The sequence below is a fragment of the Stegostoma tigrinum genome, chromosome 10 (genome assembly GCF_030684315.1).
Source record: "Stegostoma tigrinum isolate sSteTig4 chromosome 10, sSteTig4.hap1, whole genome shotgun sequence".
In the NCBI taxonomy this organism is placed as follows: domain Eukaryota; kingdom Metazoa; phylum Chordata; class Chondrichthyes; order Orectolobiformes; family Stegostomatidae; genus Stegostoma; species Stegostoma tigrinum.
The window spans coordinates 67,412,487-67,436,751 of NC_081363.1; the positions used below are offsets into that span (position 1 = coordinate 67,412,487).

Consider the following 24,265-nt stretch of genomic DNA (forward strand, 5'->3'; position numbering starts at 1 on the left):
CTTGGGGTACTCTCTCTGCTTTTAGTCAGGTAGTTCCATGAGGTTAAATCCACTGCCTCATTTTAAGTCAGCAGAAAGGCAATCTGGTGTGATTCACATTCAGCGCAGGCCCATGGGGCTGCCCATTTTGGTCAATGCTAAAGTTGAATCTCACCCCAAGGTCTGTTAACAATGTAGAATTCCCTCAGTACTGTGCTGTAGAATAAGACTTTATCCATAGGATTTCAGGACCCTAAAGCCCTAAAATGAAATTGGAGTCAGAAATGCATGTTCTCAGAGAACAGCCATTTGCTGTGATCTGCCGCGAATTGACTGATGAGTGGGCAAGCTTGCAATCTAATTAAGGAAATGAGAAGTGCTCTTAAACTGGTCAGGAAGGAGCACTTCAGCACTGAGTAAGCAGAAAGCTGGCTTTTCAAATGAGTGAGACAGTGCATCCTCTCTCCAGCTTCTTAAAGTGATCAATAAGAATAGACTAAAAACAAGGGGTCACTGCCTGTTACTGCAGCTAAAGTCAAGCAGCAAGAAAGAATAGGAACAAATAAAACAGATCTGCAGATGGTACATATGTGAAAAATAAACTGAAATTGGTGGAGAAACTCAGAAGGTCCGGCAGCATCTGTGGAGAGAAAGCAGAATCAATGTTTCAGCTGTGGTGATGCTTCTTCAAAAGGACTTTGAAACCTGGATGGAGCCTCAGTCACGCTCAGACGTTAGATTTTCATAGGTCTTTGGTAACCTTAATTGGTTACCTCCCATTTACTGGCAGGTAGTCCTACTGACCCTGTGATTGTCCTTTAGCAAGGAAAAAAAATTCAGCCCCAAGTCGGCGCTAAGAATTAAGCCTACAGCTTTCTGATTTGGAAGCAAACCATTAGCAATAAACCTGACAATCATAAATATTTACTACTGCTTGTGATAAACTTGCTCAGTGCAACTAAACAAATCATGCTATTGTTGTTACGGCTGATCTTCAGACAGCGGCTCCTAATCCCCAGACAAAGATAGAAATACTGACTCCCTTTCTTTATTCAGACACCGGTCTTTTGTGGAATGTAGTTTAGGAACCACAACTGTTAAGCTGTTTGATTTCAATGGCGTTTGACACTAGCTGTTGAACAGTTGTTTTGCGGATTCAGGTTTCTGCGAATTCATTGGGAGGAGTTGTCTGCTTACCTGGTCCACTGTGCTTTTTGACTGGCAACTTGAAAGAGAGAGGGAAATACAGTTCTTTTCCTTTTTACCTGAAAGCGTCGAGGTATCCAGTAGATGTTCTGCAAAGTTAACCTTCACAGCACTAGAAAACCAGATTAGGACAGAGAGTCCAGAGGTGTAGTTTTTTTTTAACTACTTCTCTTTGGTATTCCAGGCAGGACTAATACAAGTCATGTCTTTCGCTCAGACTTTTGAGGCTGGGTGTAATTCGCACAAGCATTTTTCTGCTTGGTTACTGAACTGCATTTTTGTCCATCCCTGGCTTGCGTATTGTCTGTTTTTGAAAACTAAACAACATGTGTACTGAAAAGTTCAATCTATCTATATATAATTCAGGACAGTGATCTGTAGTCATAACAGTTGTTAGACCAATAATCAGTTTCACCAAATGAACTGTTGATTATCTAATAAAAGGTGATTTTTTTAATTACAATTGACTTGCCGGTGCCCATTAAAGTTGCAAACACAAATATTATGTAGAAATAAGTGATTGTAGTTTCCCAAGCCTTGTGGGCTTTATAATGTAAAAATCAAGTGCATGGAGAGTTGAGTGCAATGTAAATTTTCTCCTGAGCAAAACTGACAGCCGCAGTGTTCGGCACTTTCAGATAGACCTTTTTTCCTGAAAATTCACATCTTCAATCCTGAATTCTGTAATTTACATAATGTTTTGTTAATAATTTGAATACAATATAATCCCTGTACCTCTACCTGTTAAGTATTAGCTAATTTTTGGATTGCAATTTTTTGAACAAGCTCTGGCTATGTGGAACTCTCAAAATGTATTGATGAAGTTTATTGTTTTGCTTGTAGGAGTGCAAAGCTCAGTCGTGATTTTCACGGAGGTAGAGATGGCCAAGAGGTTGTTAGAAAATCAACAATGGTAATGTGCAAAGCAATAAAAATCACCATTTTCTGTTTCACATTTTATATGATATCAGAAACGTGCAAAAATATACTTACTGAGTACTTGATTATTGTGTATAAAGTATTGATGTACAAATATTCAGAAGGCCCACTGTATTGTTATGCAGTGAAAATGAAATTTTACAGTTTGATGTTCTCAAAATATAGACCTGCATCCTGAGTTTGTGGCACTTGAGTTCCAATCTCCGTTTATTTTAAAACTTCAATGTGTTCCCCTGCCAGTGCTTCCCTGAAGCTTCAGTTGATCTTCAGACAAAACTTGAGCCTAGAGATTCAATGATGCCACCCCTGTCTTACAACTGTAAAAAGGACACTGAAGTATCCAATGTGATAATAAGGCAAAGAACTGCAGATGTCATGTCCAGTATGGTAGCTAAAGTGCTCATGCCTCCATCTGTCAATATGCTGGCCATCATGTATCGAAAAACTTGCGTAACTATCCAGTACTTTTGTCTGAAATAAATGTTAGTCTTTGTTCAGTCAAATCATATATGTAAATTAAACTGTGTCTGATTAAGGCTACTTTTGTAAAATTGTCATTGCAAGTTACCAGTGGATAGCTATGTTTTTTTCTTTCTCATTGATTTGTGGAGCTGGTGAAACAGGAGTTGTCTTCCCAGTTTCAACTGGCAACATTTTGCCAGTATTACTTCTCTCACTACTCCTCCAGTACTGACTCTCTCAACCAGCAGCCAAGCAGCTTAATAACGGTGCCTCTTCAGACTGGTGAGCTGTTTCTGGAGTCATAACAGGTGCCTGAAGTTTACTTGTGACAAATAAATGGGGCTGACTAACCTATTTCCATAATTCTGCTACTTGCCTAATTAAACGTGTTCAGTGGACTAATTTAGGATATAATTCATTTGCTAGGCCTTTGAATACTGAATAACAGGCACAGGAACATAGGAATGTAGTAGGCCATTAATCTTCTTAACTCCATTCCAATGTTCAAAGCTGATCTTTGAAGTAATTCCATTTTCTGGCCATGAATGCTTATCCCCAAATTCTAACAACATCTATTAATCCCAACCTTAAAGCTTTCTATGTGAAAAAGGTGCAGCCAGATCTCACTACTGAAAGTTATGCTGTGATTTTAATATTATCCTGCCTTGTTCGGGATTTGTCTTGTGAAACAGTATAACCATGCAATTTTGCCCAGTCAAACCATGTTTAAATTTAAGTTAATGCATTATTTTGGCGCCCCTTCCAAGACCAGTATGTCCTGTCTGCTGTGTTGTTCCCGATGGTAGCTGGCCAAGCTTATACACATGCCTTCCTGCTCTTTGTATTCTAGCCTGTTTGAAGTTTGGCCAATATTTAAAGATTTTAAAGATTTTTGTACCTGGTCACTAAAACCTCCACTTGGTTCCTTGCTTCTTGATATGAAATAATTATCTAGCTTCTACTTCTACAAATTGACACTTGGCCATGTGGAACTGCACTGCCATGGTTAAATGCAAGCTGTGCATCTGTTGGTGCCCTCCTTGCTCTTCTTATGCAATTTATTGAATGTCCCTACTTAGTGTATTTTGCAAACTTGGATGTACTTTCTGTACTTCCATCTAACTCATCGACACACAAGGCCCTCTGAATTAGCTGTGTTCATAGGATAATCAGTGCCTGCAACTGTGATCCAGAAGTAAGTTTATGTGTATGAATAACAACTAAAGGTGTGTTTTATATCGTTAAAAAGATATCTGTAAACTAATTTGCAAATGAGCGTCATCTACAATATGTTTTAAAATAGAAAACTCTTAAGAATAAAGTGAAAATGGTGTGTGGTCTCTGCCACTTAAACGATATTAGTAAATTGCAAGTTTTGTGAACCATCTCTCTGAAATATTGCTCACATATTGATCTACATAAGTAATTCTGACAATGTCTATTCATTGTATTTGATATAAAGCGCTCCTCCTGTCTTTTTGCCATGCAGTATTGTTATGCAGTGAGAATATTTGCAGGACAAGATCCATCTCTCGTGTGGATTGGTTGGGTAACTCCTGATTACCATTACTACGGAAAATCATTTGATATGAATAAAAATCGGACAGTCACTGTTACCTTGGGCGATGAAAAAGGCAGAGTACATGAAAGGTAAGTCCTACCATTTGAGACCTTCCTGTAATAAATTACCGTTAATTCACCTTTTATGTGAAGTATGTTGCCAATGCAAAAGTTCTAACAAATCAAAAGTGAGTTATAATTTTAATTGTGATATGTGCCAAATGACAGAATCTACTTTATGGAAGATGCAAATCTTAAAAATTCAGAATTATTCAATTTTGTCTTTTCAAATGAAAATGTAATGTTTGAAAGTGTATCATCCTGTGGAACCTCAGGTAGAATTACTCCTGACCTGGGCTTCAGCATCAAAATTGTCACCCAGGAATCACTGCTCCGCTCATAACTCTATGGCTATTTGTTTCTGTACTTCCAAAAACATTTATTTACCTCTTAAACAGAAAAGTGCTTTCATCGTAATCCTATTTTAATATTATAATTTTGTTGGGATAAAAAAGGCAATCCAACAATTGCGTCCCTAATATGAAAATTTGTCAATGTTCTTCAAAAGTTGCATTGCATTGACTGAGTGGTTATCAACTAGGGTTTGATGAATGCAAATATGGATCATATCTAGCTAACGTATGAACATATTAAAGAGGAACAGAAGCAGACCACTTGGCCTCTCAAACCTGCTGTGATGTTCAACAAGATTGTGGCTGATTTGTTTGTGTTTTGAATTTGACATTCCCATCTACCTCAATAATCCTGATTTCCCTGCCTAATAGGAATATGTCCACCTCTGTCTTAAAAATATTCACGACCCCACTTCTACCACTTTGGAAGCAGAGAGTTCCAAAGTTGGCCAATCCTCTGAGAGAAAACAAAATATTCCAATCACTATCCTGAAAGGACAATCCCTAATTTTAAAAGTCCCGCCCAATTCTGGACTCATTCAAGAGGGGAAACATCCTTATCGACCTTGTCAAGATTATTCAGGATTTGCTTTTAATATTTATTTCTGAAATGTGGTTGTTGCTGGCTAGCCATCCCGTTGCCCATTGCTAATAGCCCAGAGGGCATTTAAGAGTCAACAATATTGCAGGACATTGGGAACCATGTGTAGCAGACCAAGTAAGGATGGAAGTTTCCTTCCCTGGAGGATATTGGTGAATTAGGTGGGGTTTTTTTTTTGACCATCAACAATGGTTTCATTGGTCATCATTAGACCATTAATTCCAGATATTTTTTGAATTAAAATTCCACCATCTGCTGTGGTGGATTTCAAAGCCAGTTTCCACAGACATTACCTGGTCTCTGAATTAACAGTTTAGCAATAATATCACTACGTCACCACCTCCCTGTGCACGTAAATCAAAGAACTCCCCACTCCTTTTTCTTTGCAATTGATTTGAGCCCCATTGTTTCAGCCTAAGTTTGATAGTAAAATATTTACATGAACAGGTGTGATTACTCAGCAAAATGTTATTGTTATTCCCTGTCTCTAGGATAACTCTCAATAAAATGGCATAAAATGTTAAATTCTGTTGCTCTTTGTAGTGTCAAGCGATGTAATTGTTTCATGATTTGGGGAGGAGATATTGTCGGCAGCTCAAAGGGAAGAAACAGCAGTGGTACTGACCTTGAAATTGGATGTTTCATTGATCTAGCAACAGGCCGGTTAACATTCACAGCAAATGGAAAGGACCTTAGTACTCACTACCAGGTAAAATGGATGTCTGGTTTAATGTTAACATTTTTGGAATTTCCGTCTGTTTTACAAAACTCTGAGCTGACTGTAGGATCTCTAAAGTTACTTAATAAAAAGGATGAGAATGAAGAAAGCTCATATTTAGAAGAACCAGGTCCTTTGACTTGGTCTGCTGTTCACTAAGATCGGAACTGATCTTTGACCTCAACTCTGACCTTTTGCACTATTCCCATATCCCTTGATTCCTTCAGTATACAGAACTCTATCAGTGTTTTTTTTAATATATGTGACAAATGAGTATCCATAGCTCTTTTTCCAAGATTTCATTACCTGCTGGGTGAAGAAATGTCTCTGCATCTCCGTTTTAATGCTCAATCTCTTATTCTGAGACCATGGCCATATATTATAGACTTATCAGCTCCAAGAAATAAATTTTCATTCCCTGTCCTGTAAAAACCCATTAAGAAAGTTACTTGTTTGAGATAACAAGGTGTGGAGCTGGATGAGCAAAGCAGGCCAAGCAGCATCTTAGGAACAGGAAAGCTGACGTTTTGGGCCAACACGCTTCTTGAGGAAAAAAAATGAAGGGTCTAGACCCAAAACATCAGCTTTCCTGCTCCTAAAATTAGATTAGATTAGATTCCCTACAGTGTGGAAACAGGCCCTTCGGCCCAACAAGTCCACACTGCCCCTTGAAGCACCCCACCCCAACCCATCCCCCTATAACCTACACACCCCTGAACACTACGGGCAATTTAGCATGATCGATCCACCTAGCCTGCACATCTTTGGACTGTGGGAGGAAACCGGAGCACCCGGAGGAAACCCACGCAGACACGGGGAGAATGTGCAAACTCCGCACAGACAGTTGCCCGAGGTTGGAATCGAACCCGGGTCCCTGGTGCTGTGAGGCTGCAGTGCTAACCACTGTGCCACCGTGCCGCCCTGACGATGCTGCTTGGCCTGCTGTATTCATCCAGCTCCACACCTTTTTTTCTCAGATTCTCCAGCATCTGCAGTTCCTACTATCTCTATTTGTTTAAGATTCTCTATTTCTTCTCAGCACGAGGAAATTGCTCAGTCTCTTTTGGATCATCCCTTCACACTAGAAATCAACCTAGTAAATATTTTTTGTGGTCCCTGTCTAATGTTAGATATCTTGCAGTTTGTAAGGAGACCAAAATGATGTACAATTCTCCAGGTATGGTCTCACCTAAGTCCTACAGTGAGAGTTCTTTATTCCTGATCCTAGCCTAGCATGGGGCTCTTGATGACTGTCCAGTCAATGTAAAGATAGCCTCCATTATGTACCACCTAGAAAGTGCAGGCCATCCGGTTTAGGGATTTGTCAGCTTTTAGTTCCAGAAATTTCTCTAACATTTCTTTTTACTAATACTAAATGTTTAAGTTCCTCAATCTTACATCATTAGGTTTTCACTATTCCTGGGATTATTTTAGTATCTTCTATTGTAAAGCCAGATATGAATGATCAACACAAATCCTCATCCAATATGCTCACTTCCCACCTTTTAAATGATGCTAGAAGATGGTTAGTAGATAAACTTTCTCCAAGGAGGCAGATTTTTATTTTTAATATGGCAATGACGTTGCTCGTTTTGGAACATTATCCAACTCATCCTTTCACATAACACACTAATACATCTAATCATCCACTCTAATGCTTCAAATTGTCTTATTAGCATTGGTTGGATGACACTTTGTGCACAGCTTTTAATTCCTTGAAATTAAGGATTCCTAGTTGTATTTTGTGTATTATTTCTTCAAATGTTTGCCTTTACTTACTATTGCCACATGATTTAATTTCATTTCCAAATTCACTGTTCTTAACTTTACAACTTGTAATTTTTAAAAATAAACTTAAGACATTGGTTTTGTATATAATAAAATCATTCTCAAGGTCAATATTCAATCATATAGTGATTACTCTTCCCCAGAAACTCATTTACTATTAATTAACTCTGTTTTTCAGTCCAAACTTGAATGGCTGGGTTTCCAGTTTTACATCACATTCGATACTGGTTGTAAGTCACGAAGCAAATTTCTGACGTGCTTTAGCTCCTCATAAACTGCCATAATAGTACTCTTATAACCCACCTTTAGAAGGGGTAGCTCAGCTATACCACATCCATGGTCTTAAAGCTCTTAATCTGGTTGTTCTGATTCAAATTGATTAAACAATAAATAGAATTGAGTTTGATTTTTTTCTTCATTCAAAACAGAATGGTGATCATCAAAGATTATTCCACTTGTTTCATTCGGCAACTATCAGAGGGGAAACATTTACCTACAGTGTTTAGACAGAGCCACCACCCTGTTACTTTCTCTATCTATATTTTATAAAAACTGAAAACCTCTAAAGATAATACAAAAATACTTTTTACATATGTGACTATTTTTCAGATTGAACCAAGTACAAAGTTATTCCCAGCTGTTTTCATGCAGGCGACAAGTTCAAATATGTTTCAGTTTGAACTCGGAAAATCAAAGGTATTTGTTTTCATGTCTATTGCTGTCATATATAAATAGGTTGTGCGGTTCTTCCTGTTGAAATCTAGTTGAATAAGATGGGTCTAATGAACAGGGTTTTCATAAAGTGGCAGTTGGAAGTGTACCGATCTGCAATTTGCAGAAGGCAGTGTCATTTGATAGATCAATGCAAAAGTAATGATCGGCTAGCATCCTAATTGCTTAACTTAAGAGAGAAAAAAAAATTAGGACAGAATGACAGACAATTTGCCAGCAAGACAAACTTGCAGAAAGCTGTCATTTATGCTATCAACTCCATGTGAAGGTGTTGGAACCCTTCTCTAGTAATAATTAAGAACAATATCCTTCAGAGGCTGGTGGAGGGGTCATTTTCACAGCTCTCCACCTATTGAAGGGACATTCTCAATAAAATCCCCAGAATAGGGCCAGAAAAAAGATAATCTGATGTCAGCAGGCAGACTAAGACAACGGGTAATGGAGTGTTGTTAAAGTTGATAATTTAACCTCCTTTTCCACCAGGATAGCAATGCCACCAAGGTATTGCAGTGCAATTTCACTGCTTTGCTGGATCTCCCAAAGTAGAAGAAACTTCAATATGGTTGACATGGTGTGTGGCTCAGAGGGGATCTTGAAGTGTTCCTATGCATCTGCTGCCCTTGTCCTTCTTGATAATAGAAATTGGAAGATGCTGTCAAACAAGTCTTGCTCGTTGTTATAGTGCAGCTTAGTAATAGTTAAAAAGTTGTGATTTGTTGACAGACAAGCACAGTTGGTCAGGCTATTGAAATCCTCCTTAAAAATAGAATCTCATTGGTGCAAAATTGAAACTGATGCTAAACACCAAGAAGGAAGAGATGTAGTATTGTACACTTCTGTTGTATTCTACCTCACAGGACTCCTATTATTATACACATTATGATGTGGAGGATCCTCTGGAATGGTGCAGCACTTCATGAAAGATAATTTTGACCTGTTTCATATTTTTTCAGATTTTTAATGCTGCCAATGTGATTGGAATGCAGTCCAATGACATGCTGATCTTTTTGAAAATGTGTGCTAAAAGGTTCATTAGTTTCCAATCACAATAGTATAGGTTACTTCAATCTTAAATTGTAATGAACTAATAACATAAACTAATGTTGTGTTACCTTCATGTCATTGTGCATTAATGTTTCGATTTATCTTCTGGTACAGAACGCCATGCCTTTGTCTGCTGCTATATTTAAAAGCGAAGAAAAAAATCCTATTCCACAATGTCCTCCTCGACTTGATGTTCAGATGATTACTCCTGTTCAGTGGAGTAGAATGCCTAATGACTTCCTCAATGTTGAAACAGCGCGAATTAGCGATCACCATGGCTGGGTAGTGCAGTGCCTTGAACCATTGCAGATGATGGCATTGCATATTCCAGAAGAGAATAGGTTAGTTTACATTGTTCTGCTGAATTCCCAAAACTTCCTGTATCCACCTAGAGGGCTGTATTGGGTGAATGGTGCCAATAACACTATAATAAGCATACAACTATTTTGTCCAGAGATAATGGGAACTGCAGATGCTGAAGAATCCAAGATAACAAAGTGTGGAGCTGGATGAACACAGCAGGCCAAGCAGCATCTTAGGAGCACAGCAGCTGACGTTTCGGGCTTAGACCCTTCATCAGAAAAATGAAAAATCAGAAAAAAATCTGATGAAGGGTCTAGGCCCGAAACGTCAGCTTTTGTGCTCCTAAGATGCTGCTTGGCCTGCTGTGTTCTTCCAGCCCCACACTTTGTTAACCATTTTGTCTAGTTCGGTACTGCATCTGAAGCCAGAATATACACAAGGCTGATCCTATGGTTAGAAAATCTTGACCTCATCTCCAATTCAATGAATTGATCAGTTATTTGAATATTCCCAAAGTCTCTTCTTTCCATCTGCTTCCTGTGCTTGGTTATAGTTAATGTGAACAATGATAGAGATTTCCAGCAGGTTCAACCAACTATTCACATTATCTGAAATTTGGAAACTCTACGCTCAGTATGAAATTGTGTCAATATCCACTTTAAAGTCTAGGCTCATTCAGATTAATTTTGACATTCATTGCATGTAGCAGGCAAGTGATGTTAGCATAAACTGGTCCACTTCAAATTGTAGAAAATGTGTGTGAAATCTACATAAATGCACACTTTTCCCTAGGTTTACAGTACCTGTTTTGCATAAGTCCTAATGTTCAAGTAAAAATGCTTCCAGATACCGCAAAAAAGTTTGTCGCCAGAGCTCAAAGATTAGCTGCAAATTGTACATGTTCATTTCAAAGAAAGGTATTTCAAAATAGCATAGAATATATTTTATAATAAACCATTGCATTTTTAAGTCTGGTCATATGGATGAACTGCCCAATTGTTAAACATCCAAAGTCTGGTCCTTTTCATATCTGTCCAATCTATCTGTTTAATCTATCTATCTATGTATGTTCATTCATGGGCTTTGGGCATTCATAGTTGGCCAGCATTTGTTGCTCATTCCCAAGACTCAACCATTTCATAGGTGGGTCTGGAATTATGTGCAGGTCAGACTGGGTAAGGATGGGAGTTTCCATTCCAACAGGACATCAGGTTCTACTGACAATTGACAGCAGTTTCATGGTCATCGTTAAACTCTTAATTTCAGATTTATATTGAATTCAAATTCCACGATTTGCTATGGTGGGATTCACATGCACATCTCCAGAAAATTAACCTGATTTCTTAAATTAAGATATATAAAGACAGAAATTGCTGGAGAAAGTTAACATTTCTTGCTGCATCTGTGTAGAGAAAACAGCATCAGCTTTTCAAGTCCAGTGGCCCTTCTTCAGAACTGACAGCAGATCCCCAACATTGACAGTTCTTTGTTTTATCTCTAGATTAATAGTCTAGGGGTAATACCACTAAGTTGTATGTTTGTTTAATATACCTAAATTAAAATTACATGTTCAGAAATATAGCAAAGAAATTCTTCAAGTAAATTTGTAAATAAACTTTACCTTTTTAAAATTAAGAATCTGAATTACTTTGTTTATAGCTGGCTAGCCCCTAATGTGCCAATTTAAAGCAATTTTGAAGCACCTTCACTAACTTGATGAAACAATGCACTTCACTGTTCTAAAGAATTAGATTCAATTAGAATTGGCAAGGATATTTGAAATGAAAAAATCGATGTAAAGTAGTTTTGAAATTTTATCCAAGTATTTTTTCGTATAACTTTTGAGTGTAACATCATTATCTTAGTTGACTTGCCATCAAAGCGAAAATTGTTACGTTTCAGAAAGTGATTATTTCACGAGGTTGTTGACTTGCTCGGCGAGCTGCCTTTTGCTCGTTCAGACAATTCGTCACCATGCTAGGTGGCATCATCAGTGAGACCTCTGATGAAGCGATGCTATTCTACTCTGCTTGGAATTTATGCTGTTTGGTCTGTTATAGTGAGTAGTGTCATTTCTGGTTTTGATCTGTATGGGTTTGTGTATAGGGTCCAAGTCTATATGTTCATTGATTGCATTATGGATGGAGAGGGCTCTCCACAAACATATAGAATTGAATCCTATATACAAACCAATACAGATCAAAACCGGAAATGACACTACTCACCAAAACAGACCGGACACTATAAATTCCAAGTGGACTAGAATAGCATCACTTCATCGGAGCTTCCACTGATGATGTCACCTCGCATGGTGATGAAATGTCTGAACAAGAACAAGCCAGCTTGTCGAGCAATTCAACAACCTCACCCACAACCCGTGCTAAAACTTTTGCCAAAACTTCAATGTAGTTACTTCATATCCGGAAGCATTGTCAATTCCACACCATGAAGAAAATGATTTAAGCACAACGGGGTGAACCCCAAGAAAAAAAAGAAATTGCTGGAGAAACGCAGTAGGTCTGGCTGCATCTGCGGACAGAAAGCAGAGTTCATGTTTCGAGTCTAGTAACCGATTCTATGATCCTAACTCTTCTTAAGAATTGTAGCAGACTCGAATTGTTAAATCTGCTTTCTCCCCACAGATGCTGTCAGACCTGTTGCGTTCTCCAGCAATTTCTGTTTTTATTCCAAATTTTCAGCACCTGCAGGACTTTGTATTATTTTAGGGAGATTTGCGTATCCTACACTTTCAACACTATAACTAAATATTTACAAGGACTATCTTGATTGTTTACTTTAAGAGCGCTTGTGATGTTTTATTTTTGGTAATTCAGCAACTAGTTACCAGAATCCAATGCAACCAGTTGGGATAGTTGAATTTAGTTTTATTACTTTGGGTCAGGTTTTGAAAATGTATTTTGTTTCTCAGCTAAGTCTTAAATTATTGTCTTTTTTGAACTTTGCAGGTGTATAGATATTTTGGAACTAGCTGAAAATCAAGAGCTCATGAAGTTTCATTACCACACGCTCAAACTGTACTGTGCCCTCTGTGCTGTGGGTAATAATCGTGTTGCACATGCACTTTGCAGTCACGTTGATCAATCTCAACTTCTGTTTACAATTGAGAACAAATATCTGCCAGGACTTCTACGTGGTGGATTCTATGATCTCCTCTTGAGTATGCACCTAGAATCAGCAAAAGAAGCCAGATTAATTATGAACAATGAATTCATAATCCCTGTAACTGATGAAACGAGGAGCATAACATTGTTTCCAGATAAAAGTCGGACCTATGGACATCCTGGAGTTGGGCTCAGTACTTGCTTAAGACCCCGATTAAATTTCTCAATGCCATGTTTCATCACCACCAGTGAGAATAAGCAACAATATAGTCCAAAGCTACCATTTGAAATTCTGAAGGTGAAAGCAATTGAAATGCTCACTGAAGCTGTCACAGGTGGTGGACCACACATTAGAGATCCAGTTGGGGGCAGTGTTAAGTTTCAACTTGTTCCCATCCTCAAGTTGGTTAAAACCATGCTGATCACTGGCATGTTTGATGATAACGATGTCCGAAAGATCCTGGTTCTGATTGACTCTGATTTGTTTGGTGAACACCAAGAAAAGACAGTAGAAGAGAACAAAACAGAAAAGGAAGTGGCCACCAGAAACGAAGAAAAGGCTGTAGAGGCAGGTGAAGAAACAACACCAGCAGCTCAGTTGTGTTTAAAGGGATTACTGGAAAAGAGCTTACCAGAATCTGTGAAACTTCAGGTATAAAACTATGTAGCAATTCAGTTCAATGCCAGTTTCTCCACCATGTGGCAATTTTATGCAACTGCATAATTAAACATTTATTAGAAGACATTTGTGTCGCACTGATGGAAAGTTAGGGGCACTGAGATATGCCCACAATACAAGTAAGTTGATGTTTGCTACAATGGTCTTTCCTGAAAAATAAAACTAAATAAAATGGCTTTTTAATGGAAGTCTGTTCATACAAAAGTTCTTAACTAAGTAAAGGTAATGCTCATTTGATAATAATTGCATTAGTTGAACAGATTTATAAATTTGGGGACATTTAATAGAGTGAAGATTCCCTTACGTAGATTATGAGCAGGTAAACTAGTCTTCAACCAAAATTTGTTGAACAGGAAGAGGTAGTTGAACGAGGTGTACTGAAATTGATTAACTTAGAAAATATAACTGGACTTTTCAAAAATATATTACATAACAATACAAATAAAAAAGGGGGTGGTCTTGTAACTTGTTTAAGGTTTACGTAAAATTTATTCACGAACTAATCGCAAGGAATGAGTGTGCATAAATTGTCATCTACGAAGATGGATAACAGTAGAAAGTAATTTATTAGAGAAAAAGACCAAGAGCAGAAGAGTGGCAGAATATACAAATCAGCCGAATGCACTTAGAAAACAGAGGTAGGATTAATTAGAGTCACTGTGGATTTATGAAAGGGAAATTGTGCTTGGTAAGTCTACTGGAAGTTTTCAAGGATGTAACTAGTTGAGCTGGTCAGGAGAAGCCAGTGAGTGTGGTTTACTTGTTCATCCAGAACACTTTCAATACGGACCCACATGAGAGATTGGCATGTAAAAGTAAAGAAGATGGGATTTGCGATTATGTGCAGACATGGTTAGAGAACTGCTTGGCAGGTAAGAAACAGCATAGTGATTAATGGGATACCACAGGGATAGGTGCTCAAACACTGGCTATTCATTCTATATGTGAGATGAGGGAACCGAATGTACTACCTCCAAATTTGCAGATGACAAAGCCGGGTGGGAAGGTGAGCCGAGGTGGGTGCAGAGATGCATCAATGTGATTTGGTCAAGTTGAGTGAGTGGGCAAATTCATGGCAAATGACATATAGAATGGATAAATGTGAGATTATCCACTTAGGTGTCAAAACCAGGAAGACAGGTTATAGTCTGAATGATAATAGATTGCGAAAGGGAGAGATGCAATGAGACAGGGTGTCACTAACAGTAAGTATGCAAATATAGGTGAAGAAGGCAAATGGTATGTTGGCTTTCACAGTGAGATGATTCAAGTACAAGAGCAAGGATGTCTCGCTGCTATTGTACAGGGCCTTGGTGAGACCACCTCTGGGGTGTTGTATGCAGTTACTGCCTCTTTATCTGCTGAAGGATGTTCTGGCTGTGGAGGAAATGCAGTGAACGTTTTCCAGACTCATTCCTGGGATGGAAGGACTGACATACGAACAGAGACAGGATTGGTTGGGATTATATTCTTTGGTGTTCAGAAGAATGACAGGACATCACATAGAAACCCAAGAGATTCTAACAGGATTAGACAGAGTAAAGGTAGAAAGGATGTTCCTAATGACTGGGACATCCAGATCCAGAGCTCCCAGTCTAAGTATATGGAATTGGCCATTTAGGACTGGAATGAGGTGAAATTTCTTCACCCAGAGACTGGTGAACTTGTGGAATTCTCTGCCACAGAAAGCATTTGAGCACTAAAACATTGATAGCATTCAAGCAGGAGTTAGATATAGTTCTTAGGGCTAAAGGGATGTGGTGTAAAAGTGGGAACAGGGTTCTGAGTAGGATGATCAACTATGAGCATAATGAATGAGGTGGATTAGGCGTGAAGGGTCAAATAGCCTATTCCTCCTATTTGCTACATTTTAATGACAGCGAATCAGTGGAGAAACAAGGGAAAGACAAGAGTAGCATTTATCATAAAACTGGTAAAGAGTGCAAGACTTGAACATGTTCTTTTTATTTGCAGAGAATGGACTCCTGCAAATGCTGTACAATGCTTACTGGTTCCAATCTTTATCTTAAGGGGCTGTTAGTGTAGCTATTAAGAACATTCAGGATTGTTCAGCAACTGTTACCTAATTGTGGAATTGCACCAAAGCAGTGGATGTTTTGTTTTGGGTTTTGCGATCACTAGGTTACTTGAATACAGTCTGTTACAGACAGCCAGAGAACCCTGTGGTGTGGTTTGATTTGATCAACCAGTTTTTGGAATGTATGGCCTGAGGACTGGTCTCTATGTGTGAATGTATGTCTCGTGTACCAGGTATGATTGACCTTTGTTCCAAATTCAGCTGATAAATGGGTTGTTTGTGAAGCTAATCGTTGGATTCATAGAATCCCTACAGTGTGAAAACAGGCCATTTGGCCCAACAAGTCCACAGCAACTGTCCAAAGAGCATCCCACGCAGACTCACTGCCCGTCCCCCCCCCCCCCCCCCCCCTTTTCCTAACACTATGACCCGGCATTTCCCATGTCTAATCCACTGAACCTACAGATCCCTAAATACTAGGGGCAGTTTAGCATGGCCAATCCACTTAACCTGTACATGTTTGGACTATGATGTAAGCGCGGGATGTCCTAAAGAGGATTAATCAGTCACAGAAATGACTACCCAAAGACACCTCTTTCCCAGCGTAGTGTTTGTCAAATGACCTTCATAAACCTCCATCTCTGTTCAGATACTTGACTGAGAACTCCGGGTTTGTGGGGGGGGGGGGGGGGGGGGGGCAATCATAGCCCTGGCCATGTCACCAGCTGTCCATCACCACAGATCATGGCTGATGGACCCAAGGAAGAGGCCTGCCTGTGACTCATTGCATGTGGAGATCTTGTGACACTGTCATTGTCCACATGATCTTGTTGGTTTTGGTGATATTTTGAACCAAAATGACAAGATCCATCTTGCTGCTACTCTCCCCCTTGCAGTTGATGAGACACGCAGTCTTCCTTCGATAATGTGACATTGTGAAATATTTGGACCACACGTTGTCTGAGGTCAGAGGTCCCCCTCTAAGTGTGACACTATAGGTTGCCATAGCAGAAGCAAGGAGCTCCAGTGGCATTGCTCAAGGCACCATCTCTCAAGATGGAGACCCATGGAGTGGAATGCCCTTCACTTGGATGACCTTAATATATAATTAGCATCAGCATATTTTTTCTGCTCCTAGGACAAACTACATTTAGTTTTGGAAGACTTAAAAGTAAATAAGGAACAAACTTTGATTTTGTTCAATTAAGCAGATACTTGAGAAACTCATGGATATACGTGTGTGTTTTTATTTATTTAAAAATGTATTTGTTGTTTCCACTAATTGATCGCTTAGTCAAAAACGTAATTTATTTTGTTTTTCAGATGTGTGAACTACTGCACTACTTCTGTGATTGTGAACTTCGACATCGAGTTGAGGCTATTGTTTCTTTCGCAGACAAGTTTGTTGCAAGGCTACAGAGGAACCAAAAGTTTCGCTATGATGAACTAATGCTAGCTTTCAACATGTCTGCGGCCTTAACTGCCAAGAAGACTAAAGAGTTCCGTTCACCTCCTCAGGAGCAGGTGACATCTATCATTAAAGGAGAGGTGTTGGTGTAATAGTAATGTCACTGGATCAGGAGTCCAGAGGTCCAGGTTAATGTGCTGGGCATATGGGTGTAAACCCTATCATTGGCAGGAATTTAAAGAATTAAACTCATAACAAGCCTGGAATTGGAAAAGCTAATCTCGTTAACAGTGTTTTTTTCAATAGGCTTAAAGATACATTAGGCTCTCTTTGACAAATTAAATCTGCTTTTGTTATCCGATCTGGCCTACATGTAACTCAAGACCAGTAGCAATGTAGTGATTCTTAACTGCCCTCTGAAATAGCCAAGTAAGTCACAATTCAGGATGAATGCCGAATGTTGGCATTGCCATTGGTGCCCACTTCCCATGAAAGAATAATAAAAATAATGGGGTCAATGACACTTGCTTCATGGCATTCCCATCATTGATATTCATTATCTTGATAGTAGAACTTTAGGGCGGCACGGTGGCTCAGTGGTTAGCACTGCTGCCTCACTGCACCAGGGACCCGGGTTCAATTCCAACCTCGGGCGACTGTCTGTGTGGAGTTTGCACATTCTCCCTGTGTCTGTGTGGGGGTGCTCCGGTTTCCTCCCACAGTCCAAAGATGTGCAGGCTAGGTGGATCGGCCATGCTAAATTCCCTGTAGTGTTCATGGGTGTGTGGATTATAGGGGGAAGGGTCTGGGTGGGATGCTTCAAGGGGCAGTGTGGACTTGTTGGGCTGAAGGGCCTGTTTCCACACTGTAGGGAATCTAATCTGGTACTACAAGGTAAATAGGTCAATGCTGTTTTCTCCCTAGAATCCAAAACCGGCTTTCCTTAGTTAACAGAAAAGTTCTAGTAACTGGGAAGTTTTTAATTCAATCCACTCAGAATGTATACACTTCCACAGCAATGCAAAGTAATTCTGGGTATGCTTCAACACAAAAAAGACAGTTTATACGTTGTCTTCTGAAGCACTGAGCATCCACCTCCTTTTAAGAGGCCTCCTTACATCATTTTCAATATGCGTAGTGTTGTGGATTTTCCAGCGGACAGTTATTCATTTGTAATTTATTACAGCCTGAAAGGGCGGTCGAACAAGTTCAATAAGAACTTTCTGATGTAAATTGTCTAAGTACTGGGCTGTACTGTGGCCAGCATTGGTAGTTGGACCTGTTGAGTTTCTGGTCCATGATAATTGGGTAGCTCTGTACTTTTGTTCATGGGATGTGGGCATCACTGATGCAGCCAACATTTGTTGCTCCTCACTACTTTTCATGACGAGCATTATATAATCCCACCTGATGGCAACACTGAACAAGTCAAATCCCAGATTGAAATCTGATTGATAGGTCATTAGTTAATTTTTAGAGTTTGGTTACCAGGATGATTAGTTAATGACATATTTATTTGAGGCTGCAAAGTATTCTTTCACAATAGAATTTAGGCTTATTCCGTATAAACTATATATACTTACATGAATGACAGTTTTGAAGGATCTTAACATAAATAGCAAAGCAAAGTTTCAACCTAATTGCCAGCAATCCCCAGTGCAGATACTCAAATCGAAGAGAAGAGCCCTCATAGTTCAATGTTTTAAATTCTTATTTAACTGACTAGCCCCAGAGGGAAAACTGGACATACAGGGGCAGTTATTCAGAGTGTTTGTTTCCGATTCTGCTGGCCTGAACTTGCTTTCAGTTCTGAGGCCTAAACCTGTTGTCAGTTCAGGAGACTTGAGAACTATGTAACAGGAAACTTTACAACTTCACAAACTAAAACACTCTGCAGTGGTTACTGTTCTCCTAAATTATATCTTTGCTGTTCTGATAGGAGGAAACTTTTATTCTGAAATAAATTCTTGACTGAAGTAATAGCTCGAGAATTTTTTTTTCTTTTCTGTTTCGGAGGGGCGGGGGCGGGGGCGGCGCGGCGGGGTGGGGGGGGCGGGGCACGGGGGGGGTTGCGGCGAGGGAGCAAATCCAGTTGTTGTTGTCAATGAAACTAGCAACAGGATGTACAGATTAAGAGAAGGTGTTTTGCATAGAGAGTATGAGAGCGAGGTATCAAATTAAGAAGCAGAATCTCAAAGATAATAATTGCCATATTATTAGCTGAGCAATATGTAATTTGCCATAGGGCAAATAAGATTAGAGAAGTAAATGTGTGGCTGAAAGACTAGCAGTGATGTCACTGGGCTAGTAATCCAGAAGCTCAGGCCAATTCTCTAGGACATAGGTTCAAATCCCACCGTGGTCAAAGGTGAAATTTGAATCCTGTTACTGAATTAGAGATATAAAGCTCAGTCTTAGTGACGGTCATCATAAATTTAAATTAAGAATTAATCAGTAGAGATGTAGTGGGGGATATTTCAGAATACACAGAATAGACATATACCAACAAGAAAAGAATCCTAAGGAGAGAATCCACAATCATTGGTGATCTAAAAATAAAATTAACACGTGTATCAATTTTAAAAGTATATAATTATGCGAAGATGAGCGCACCTCAGATTATTAGACAAAGTATTTAAAAGAAAGCAAAGAATGAATGAAAGATTCATAGGGGGTCAGAGTTCACATGAGAGAAAGCAATCTAGAAATATAAGAACAGATAGAAAAGGCTTCTATAGATACATAACAAAGGAAAGAGTTATAACGTGCATTGATCCTATAGAAAGTGACTATTGGGAATTAATAATGGAAACTAAAGAAATGGCAAATAACTTGAATAGATATTTTGAAAGGTATTCATTGTAGAGAATACAAGTAGCATGTCAGAAATAGCTGTAAATCCAAAAATGGAAGGAAGAGCAGAACCTGAAAGTATAATCACCCAGAAAGCTGATGCTAAGTAAATGGTTGAAGTGGTAAGATGACAGATTCCCAGGCCCTAATGGACTTCATTGTAAAGTTTTAAAAGAAGTGGATAATGAGTTCATTTTTAACATTGGTTTTAATTTTCCAAATTTCCCTTGACTTAGGGAAAGCTCTGTTAGATTGGAAGTATTGATAATAACCCTCCTAATTCAAGTAAAGGATGGAACAGCAAGCAGGAATTTACAAATTGGCAATTTTGGCAAGAAGAATAAAAATGCATGTTATATAAATAATTAGCAATTGCAGACCATGAATCATAGAAAGTTAGTACGCAGGTACAGCAAGACATTGTGAAACTAATAGAATGTTATTGCTCCCTGAGAGGGAAATTCAATTCAAAGTAGAAAGAATATGCTTCAGTTAGATAGAGTATTGGTGAGGCCATATCTGGCGTACTGTGTACAGTTTTGGTATCCTTATTTAAGAAAGAATGTGAATGTTTTGGAAGCAGTTCAGCGAAGGGTATCTAGTCAAACAGGAGGCTCGACGAACGCAGCAAGCCAGGCAGCACTTGGAGGAAAGAAGCAATCAATGTTTTGGGTATTACTCGTCTTCAGGACTGGATGTTGTGGTGGGGGAGCTCCAGATAAAGTGGAGGGAGGGGTAGAAGTGGTGATAGGTGGACACTGGTAGAAGCTACAACATGGTTGGTTGATGAACAGATGAATTCTGTTGGTGGATTGAAGGGAGGGTCAGAACGTGGAATGGAAGGGAGGAATTGGGGCTGGAAGGGCAGGCGGGGATAGGTGGGAAGGTTATTTGAAATGGGCAAACTCAATGTTGAGTTCTCCAGACTATAGGGTGCCCAGGTGGAAAATAAGATTTTGTTCCTCAAATTTAGATTTAATGACATGGTAGGGTATAGGGTAATGTGTGTGGTGCATGTATTGGCATGAATCAGCAGTTAGTTAGCATTGGGAGAATAAAGACCCAGAAGGGTGAGCAGAAAATCAGAGATTAGCATGGAGCATACAGCAAAAAAAATGGCTTGCATACAAGGGCATGGATTGGCATGGGAAATTGAAAGGCTCGGATGTATAGGATGAGATGGCATGATTGCTTTTGGGGATTGAAGTTCTGTGAGGGGCAAAGAATGAAAGAGCCCCTATATTTAAACAGAGATGACTTTCTCTGGATTTTCCAACAAGAAGAAACATCCTCAAAATATCCATCCTCTCAAGACTCCTTAGAATCTTGTATATTTCAGTCAAGTTACCTCTTAACTCCACTAAACTCCAGCGGACACCATCCTAGCCAGCACAACATTTTGTCATAATGCAACTTCTCCTATTCTAGGTATTTGTCTAGACAGAGACAAAAAAACTGCAGATGCTGCAATCCAAGATAGACAAACAGGAGACTCCAGGACCTATGCAAAGATGAAAACAAAATGAAGTTTTAAGTGTCAAATGTAGACATTGGTGCGTTAGAAGAAAAATGTCTTATTCATTAAAAAAAATAATGTATTTACATACCCTTACATGCATTTGGTCTAATAAAAACAAACATTGGAATAAATTGTCTCAATTCAAAGATTCTTAACCACATGAAGTTAAAAAACAGACTCCCTTTATTGACAGTGGAAGGTTGTCAGATCAGTCATGCAAATGAAGTAGCTAGCAGTGACTTCTTTTTATTAAACAGTCCATTTTTTTATTTTCATATGTTCATATAGCAGGTGTTTTGAATGTCTTGACAGCTTAGCTTTCCTTTTAACAGCCTTTTTACACAATTGACAGTTGTTGCACACTTCTTCTTTACCATTCCAATGAACCTGCCAGCTCTAACACATGGCACTTTTAACAATCCCAAACATCACCTGACCTTTCTCAAAGGGCAACTTACCGCTCTCAAAAGTCATTAGGTCTCCTCCAAAGGACACCGCATCCATAGAGCTACCATATCTCTCAAAAATTGCACTCTCCCTATCCAAATGAATTCACAAAGTTCAAAGCAACGTCTAGCAATTTGAATCTCCACAGTTCATGTTTTATACACCTACGTCACCAAAAACACACAAGTGGAGGCAACTATTGATTTATATAGGCAACTGCCTCAGTAAGATGCCAAAACCTGAAAAGTGACTTGCTTCTCTTCCCGTCTTCAGAAAATTGGTAGATACTGTATTTGGATGTGGGATTTCCGATTTTCAGCCATATCCACCATTTTCAGATGGTGGAGAGATTCTTCTGGAAAATCCAGGCCCAAGTGTTCATCCTTTCCTTTTTAACAAAATTACAAATGTTAATTCAATGAAAGATGAAAAGGATAATAGTTTTCCATTTTCAGAAGGTCAGTATCCTCAAAATAGATTGTATTTGCAGGGGACTTGAAAAAAGGCAAATTTACAGAAATAAATTGTGTTCCTACACAAATTATGCAATGACAGATTAGGAGCTGTACCTTAACGGCTTTTACTTCATTTCTTACTTTCCTTTATACTACCAACAGATATAGCATGCTTGTTGCATTGCAATATCCTTGCACAGTAATAGGTATAAAAGACCATATTAGTACCACGTATTGTAACCCGGATTCTCGGGAAATGTGAAAATATATTCTGCACTCACTTTTCTTTAATATTGAGTTGTAATATTTTCTTACAGATTAACATGTTGCTGAACTTTAGGAATGATGATGCTTCCACTTGCCCAGAAGATATGCGTGAAGAATTATGTGACTTCCATGATGACCTTCAAACACATTGCGGTGAGTAATGAAATACTGAGGTCCCAGGGTATGGCATTTCAACTGCTCGGAGTTGAGCCACGTAATGGTAGTTATTTATGGAGATAGGTATTATTACTGTGCCTCCTTGCCAAATGACTGAACTAATGAATTTTTGTTGCAGGAATAATCAACAAATGACATAAAGAAAATAACTACCAAAAAGATTAAAAGTAGCAGTGAAATAAAGTGCAGAATGTAGATGTACATTTCATTGAGACAATTAACTTTTACATTTAATATCAAAATCAGTGAGTCGGTGTATAAGCTTTTCATCAGTTTACACTTTACTGAGTGATTCATCTTGATGATAACTGCTCAATTAACTTGTCAAGCAGAACACCTTGTGGAATTAGTTGAGGTTAATGAAGGAATTAGGCCAAATCTGAACGAGCAAATACTGCCAACAGAAATAGCATGTTTGCTGCTTTGCAGTACACTTGCACAGTGATAGTTATAAGAGACCATGTTAGTTTCATCTAATGTACCTTGGGCTCTCAGGAAACTTGCCACGTAGAAATGTATTATGCATCCTCTTCAGCGGCTGCCTCCTATTTAAAAGGAGAATTCTCAGGTATTTCCCTTGTAAGCATAGTCTCTCAGTTTTCTTATATCTGTGAACAGCAAACTGGCTGGTGTAACAAATGTATCTTATGACCTTCTGGAATCAGCCTGATAGAAGTGGCAACACAGCCAGGAAGAACTCTTTTAGTTCTTTAAATTGTCCAGAGGTCCCTAAAGCAGATGGTGGTGTGGATGGATTACATTTAAGGTTCTTTGATACCATAGTTGGAATCTCGAAAACTCTGGGCAAAGTTGATGGTTCCCTAACTGCATTCTGAGGTATAATTGCCCTTCCATATGGTGCTCTCTCTTTATGCTGTTATTCTCATTGAACGTATTCATGGTATTTTGTTGGTTGTAAACCGTATTGAATGCCAACAGAATGCCTGAAATGCAAAACAAAAATTTTTGCAAAGAAATTAAAAATCAAAAGGCAAAATGAAGTATAAAATTCTCTAATACTGTAGCATGAAGTCATAAAAGAAGTTTAAAGATCAAATATGCAAAATCAGACACAATTTTCAAATGGATGCATGTTTGCATTCAAGATACGGATTGTCCCTGAATCGACTCTGAGTCATGGAAGGTGTTGTTAGAGCATTTTGGTTACATGAGACAATGAGAGAAACCAGGTTGGTTTCCTTAAGAACATGTTTCAATTAAAATAGAACATAGAATCACGGAATCTCTATAGTATAATAGAGGCTGTACAGACCATTGATTCTGCACCCACCCTCTGAACAGCAACCAACCCAGACGCAGCCCCATCCCATCCCTGGAACCCAGTACTGCATTCTTTGCAAACTTGAGCACCTCACATTCTCTGAATTTGGAGATGCTCACACCTCAAGTTCTCTGAACTGAGGAATCTGATTGCTGTGGCTCCTCTGAACTTGGTAGGGCCAATATTTCATGCCCAGGAGTGAGGTCTGTTTGTTTTCTGAAAACAGTAATGTCAGTTGTGAACTTTGAAGCCTGCGTGACAATGAACGGATCA

The 24,265-nt window shown here is 38.9% G+C and overlaps 1 protein-coding gene across 4 annotated transcripts in view; it reads left to right on the top strand.

Moving 5' to 3' along the window:
• The window catches only part of ryr3 (ryanodine receptor 3), a 369,427-nt gene that overhangs the window by 172,974 nt on the left and 172,188 nt on the right, over positions 1–24,265 (top strand). For all 4 annotated transcript variants that reach the window (XM_059649213.1, XM_059649214.1, XM_059649215.1 and 1 more), the window contains 8 exons: positions 2,029–2,098; positions 4,076–4,236; positions 5,704–5,869; positions 8,276–8,362; positions 9,557–9,783; positions 12,712–13,519; positions 16,908–17,108; positions 22,584–22,686. In XM_059649213.1, coding sequence (XP_059505196.1) covers positions 2,029–2,098; positions 4,076–4,236; positions 5,704–5,869; positions 8,276–8,362; positions 9,557–9,783; positions 12,712–13,519; positions 16,908–17,108; positions 22,584–22,686 — 1,823 coding nt within the window. The remainder of the gene's footprint in view (positions 1–2,028; positions 2,099–4,075; positions 4,237–5,703; positions 5,870–8,275; positions 8,363–9,556; positions 9,784–12,711; positions 13,520–16,907; positions 17,109–22,583; positions 22,687–24,265) is intronic.